The 6,000-nt window shown below is 37.2% G+C and overlaps 1 protein-coding gene across 2 annotated transcripts in view; it reads right to left on the bottom strand.

Moving 5' to 3' along the window:
* ccser1 (coiled-coil serine-rich protein 1) overlaps positions 1 to 5,637 on the bottom strand; it is a 111,493-nt gene extending 105,856 nt beyond the window's left edge. Inside the window, exons 1-2 of one of the 2 annotated variants that reach the window (XM_067413617.1) lie at positions 5,419 to 5,633; positions 2,743 to 3,912 (exon numbers count right to left, since the gene is read on the bottom strand). In XM_067413617.1, the coding sequence (XP_067269718.1) occupies positions 2,743 to 3,886 (1,144 nt within the window). In that variant the 5' untranslated portion in view covers positions 3,887 to 3,912; positions 5,419 to 5,633. Of the gene's footprint in view, positions 1 to 2,742; positions 3,913 to 5,418 lie in introns of both variants that reach the window. The other variant, XM_067413619.1, reaches the window with a different exon arrangement.
* Between the last annotated feature and the right edge of the window lie 363 nt (positions 5,638 to 6,000).

Raw genomic sequence — 6,000 nt, forward strand, 5'->3', positions numbered from 1 at the left:
TCTCGATGCACCAAGCATGTATTTTTGAATCGCCAATCGTTTATTTCAGTCAATATGAATCAAATGAATTGTGATAGTGATTCAAAAATATATCAATTAATTAAATATATCAATTAAATTACTACATTGCGTGAATAAAGGGAGATACTGTGCAATGAAAAAAAAACATTAACCACAATAAAACTGAAAAATAAGCACTTCAATAATCCTTGATCAAATCACATCGAATTGAATTATGAATCATCTTGAATTAAAGTTCATTGAAGAATAAAATTAATTGAATAGAATAGAATTGAAGACCTATGAATTGTGAATTATTTCACTATTTACCCAAAGATTCACAGCCCTTCTAGGCACATAACCAACATTATATCATGTTTGTTTAATAAATGAGTAGTTAATATAGCTTTAAATTGAGCTGGCATATTTGATATAAAAGTGAATATTATATATATATATATATATATATATATATATATATATATATATATATATATATATATATATATATATATATATATATATATATATATATATATATATATATATATATATATAAAAAAATTAAATTAAATTAAATATACCATAATAAACAAATAATTAACATTAGTATCTATTATAAGCAAATATCAGTAAAACATTTAATAAATATTTGTTATTTATATTTAATAAATCCTACTATACAAACGTTTGTTTTTAATACTTTTACTGAGCTTTTATTCAGCAAGAATACATTAAATTAATCAAAACGTGACAATAAAGGCATTAATAATGTTACAAATTTTTCTTGAGCACCAAATCAGCATATTACTGGTAGAAAGATTTCTGAAGGATCATGTAATGAATATTTTAAATTGTAATAATATTATTATTATTATTATGTCACAATTTTTAATCAAATAAATGCAGCTTTGGCCAGCATTAGAAACTTATTTCATAAAGAAAGACAATTCTTACCAATACTTAAGATACACATGATGCACAATTGCAGATGAAGTGCACTTCTATTCAAATCCAGTTGGAGAAGAAAAAAATATATGAAAACCACCTTCATACCAAGCTTCCTCCAAGTGGCACCCAAATGATTAAAATGTCTATAGAATCTTGTTGTATGTACAGAGACAGACCTCAATTAGGCTGTAGGTCATAATCTGAAGAATGTGCAATGCATCTACCAAAAATATTTAATATATACACAAAATAAATGAAGCGTTAAGCCTGAGGCACAAACTACAACTCACCCACTGCAATAGATTAGCATAAAATGATTTTAGTTCATCTCTTAAACAAGGTATTGAAAGCTACACAAAACGGATAGATGAAAGAGCCCAGCAAAGCATCAATAGTAGAAGTCCATATGACACAAATAAACACTAATACACTGATATTCAGTGAAAGCCTAAAACCTACACAGTCACAAGAAAAACTGCAGAAAAGAAGAAACAATAATACGGATAATGTATTCACAAGGAAACAAGCAACACATGAAAATTTCTAGCAAATCTAAATAAAAATAAATAAAAATCTGCTATGAACACGGTATACAACAGACTTGGCTGTAATCAGACATCTTTCCTCTTATATAAAGATAAGAATGTACGACTAAATAATCTTAACCTTAAAAATAACTTGCATATCTTAACATATCATTGACATGAATATTAATGAATCACCCTAAGCCTTTAATTGTAAATGAACCCACTGAGTGTAAAGTTCACTCTCTCCTGCTGCAAGAGGATCTGTAGTAAAGCCAATATCAAGTCACCACTAAAGGAAATTCAATACAGTGGAGCTGGTTAGTTTCCCATAAACCTTCTTAGCCACAGGCACTCTGGAGTGAAAGCAGTCACAACTTAAAAGTATAATTTACTTAAAGAAAAAGCATGGGTCATAAGAAAAATGCATCCCAAAAGAAGCACAATATATTGTTACTATGGGTGGGGTGTCTCCAAGTTGTGTGTACGTGTATAAAAATAATAGTTAGCTGCCAGAACTATAAAGATCAGTTACACATTCAGTGTAAGGCTACATGTTATGCAGCACCTTTATAGCTCAATCCATAAGGGATTAAATTTATATATGATAATTGTATATGATGTTTAATATGAGCTGACTTCTCAATTAGCATATTACACATTTCTCTGGAATACTTCATGCTTAATGGCCAAGCGTTAAACATTTTGTGTTTACATCTTTTACACTGAAACAATGTATATTTGACAACAACTGAATTTCTACAAACAGCTCTGCTAGATTCATGGATCTCACACCTCTCTGCGATCCCTTCTCTTATAATAAATACATTCCAAGTCATAAACATTTTTCAGGCCCTTTTTTTGGAAAGTAGCCATGTGTAAGCAGGAAAATGTGCAGACAGCTGATCACGTCTCTTTGCCCTACGATGCACTAGCAACAATCATGAAGACAATTTATTTGTTGGTTGTTTTTAAGGCTGACAGCTCTTCAACACCCATGACCTCATGAGATATTAAAGTGTCCATCAGATGAGCACTTTATAATCTTTGTAGAAGCAGCAAATCATTGAAGTAGCTCCAAGTCATAATAGCTAGATATGAAGTCTTCTAGATTAGTGGAACCGGTTTTAAGATCAAAGATTAACTTGTTCTTGTCATGTAATAAGCAAGGGAATCATTTCCATCAGAACTTCTTTCTTAAAAACACTTTCTTTACTGAAACTAGTCTCTGTAAAACACACAAAACAACTGAGTTCGCTGACATTACCTGTGTGTGGCTTTCTCAGGTGACTTGGCCTGGTCTCCAGTTTGCTCAGGCCTGATGACCTTCCTGCCTGGTGGATGAGAAGAGCGTTCCTGGACCTCCTCTCACGGGTGTCTGGATTGGAGCTGCTGTCCTCACTTATTTCTGGAGCTTGTTCAATCTCGCTGGCCTCTGACTGGTCAGGGTTAGCGTTTGCATTAGGATTAGTGTCAAGGTTCAGCTCTTTCACTGTCTGCAGCGTTACTGGTTCCGTATGGGCAGTTGTGCTCTCGCACTGTGTGTTGGCTGTGTGGCTGGTATCTGGCAGTAAGGGCTTTTCCGTGACAGCCTGGGCTGGGGTGATGGACACCTGTGAGGTAGAAACTGCTTCGCTAAGGGTTTCGGGTGGTGCAGCTGGACTGGGGGCAGGCAAAGCGTCCACTTCAGAGACAGAGTCTTCGGTGACGTGAACAAAATCGGATGGTGTGATTGCTGTGGTGCGGTCTTCTGAGATCATGGGTGACTGTAGAGAACTCTCAGCCAATTCTCCAGGCCAGGAACCTGGGGTACCAATTTTAGGAGGCTCTTCTGCACTATCCTGACCATTACCTTGGTCCAGGACATTGGACGAGTTTTTGGAAACCCGCTGGTGAGCTGAGAAGGACTTGGGCAACATCTTCTTGTGCTTAGAAGACCTCTTGCTGCTAACGTCGTCAAGGAACCCTGAATCATCTCCCTCATTCGTCCGTGAACTGATGCAGTTAATGAACACATTGCGGTTGGCCGAGGCTTTCTCAAGGTTTTCTGTCTGAGATCGTGGGATCTTCTTCTTGTGTCCGCCGAACCCGAACGAATGCCGCGTCTTTGAAATGCAACTGTCTCGAAAAACGTCTTCAGAATCCTGGCTGTGATTGTCCAGGCTGAACTGTGTCGGGTCGCTGTTCCTCTTGCTGTGGAAGCTGAGTGACGGAGTGCGGAACAGGCTGCGGCGTTTGCTCGTGCTGCTGGAGCTGGAGTTTGTGCTGGACGGAGAGGAAGTGTGGACGCCATTGCCGATACCACCGGAGGAGGGTGAGGATGGGAGCGAGTCCTGTCTCTTTCGTACACTACGTCTGAAGATGGGAAGCCTGGAGACCAGGGTGGAGCGCCGTGTCCCTGATTCGCCCATGAAGATCGAGCACCAGATCAGACACTCTGCAGACAAGGGGGAAAAAAAAACATGAGCATGATGGTCTGAATAAACGGACACCATCAGGATTGGAAGTTACCTCCAGCCAAATGATTTAAGTCAGTTTGGATTATTTACCAGGCAGCCACTACAGCAAGCAACATGTATTATTTGACAAGAAACAAAAACTAGTTATTGATGAACAAAAAAATGTTTATAGAATGGTGACCAGGTGCAGGCAAAGTGGGCGAGGCACATGATCTTTAGTGATGCTGGTTTCTCAGACCAGAATTGTCTTAAACATTAAATAGTGTGTTATATCAGCCATCCCGCACTTTTAATATATTAGCTTAGCCATAAAAAAATATATATTATCGAATACATGTCTAAAACAAGATAAAGTCCCAAAAAAGGTATATTTATTGAGAAAAAATGTGCTTTTTTTTAATAATTGTTTTGTATTAAGGAGAGAAACGTAAGATAAAAACAGCTTAAAATTGGATCCACGTAAATAAATCTGAATTAAAACACTGTATTAGGTCATTAATTAGTTTAAACCAAATGCCTGGTAAAAACTTGAGTTGCTGGTAAAGCTCTGCATTCACTGTATCTGCTAGGCACACAAAAAATTCCCACCCTAGACAAAAAGATTTAGATTCACAGGGGAAGAATCCAGGAGGGCAGCATTAATGTTTGCTGAGCACATTTACAGCACACCAAGCAGATTGTGCTGACCTACTGCCAATATTGTCCTGAAAATCACAGTGAATCAGGTAATGTGAAGGTGTTCCCTCTGACACATTTACAAAACATGTAACTTACACACCCCATAACACAGTAGTGACAGTTGAATACACCCTTGACAGCATTACTTAGCTTGATTGACATGATGTGTTTTAATGGGTAATGATAAATACTAGAGAACACTTTCATTTTTAGATAACAATGATCATGGCAATGCCAATGCAATAAACAACGGATCGATTTAGTGAACTTAATGTAATTAAATAATGTAATTGTGTGGAGACAGGTGCATCTCATTTGACATAACGTTATGGGACATTTAGAGGCGTTATAGGCTAGCAAAAAAATTAAATATAGTTTATCTAGGCTATAATAAAATCTGAGAAACGATGTCAAGAAAGCAATAATAACAAAGAATAATAAGAAAGCATAGTGCCATGATCAGTGAATCAAAGTAAAAAGGGCCCATAATAACCTACAACAACAAGCTGATGTGAGCTGCCTCTCTAAACAGCATTTTTTTGGACATCATACGGGCGTTCATCATATTTGGGATCTTAGCACTTCTATGGAGCACAAAAATGCGTCCCGTTTAGGTAAATCGCTGCTGTTTTAGACTCAGCAATAGCGAAATACAGACCTATTATTAATATATCTAGCCATCATATTATCTGCCCTGATGGACATACGGCGTCAGGAAACACTGACTAACCAATAAAACAGCGACATTCAGCAGCCGCCTGCTGCAAGCGCTCTGACCGCAGTACAGCACCGCACACAAACATTACCTCAAGACGAATCCTCCGTTTACAACCCGCGGATATTCCTTTCGCTGTCCGTTTGAGCGTAAAGCCGAAATGTTCGTGGCATCACATCCGGCGAGTTTCACGTCAAGGAAGCGCTAAATTCTCCTGTCGGAATCCAGGCTCGCGCTAAATCCACCTCAAGTGACGTGGAATGTTGCTTCCGCGTTTCAGCCTCTGCGCATGACGCAAGGTACCTGCGTGAGCGTCAGTTAAAGACGGCACAGGTGCAGTAGCCCAGGGATAGTAAAAGAGCGCAAACGTAAAGTATAAAAACGTAAAGAATATTTTCATGTATATATATAAATTTATATAACTTTAAAATATTGTTACACTTTGTGAAGGCTAGGCTAAAGGATATCGAAGTGTGGCATCCTTTCCTCTTTATTTCTTTTTCTTTTATTTCTTTTTATTGCACCTTGTTATTGTATGCTATAGCCTACTGTTTGCATACATTAAGTAGCCTAAGCATTTTAAATCTGTAACATATTCGTCCTTTTATATTATAAATTACATTTTGTGTTGTTTGTGTTAAAAATGCATTTATAACGTGATTCTTTTTAAAGG

This window comes from Pseudorasbora parva, chromosome 13 (assembly GCF_024679245.1).
Source record: "Pseudorasbora parva isolate DD20220531a chromosome 13, ASM2467924v1, whole genome shotgun sequence".
In the NCBI taxonomy this organism is placed as follows: Eukaryota; Metazoa; Chordata; class Actinopteri; order Cypriniformes; family Gobionidae; genus Pseudorasbora; species Pseudorasbora parva.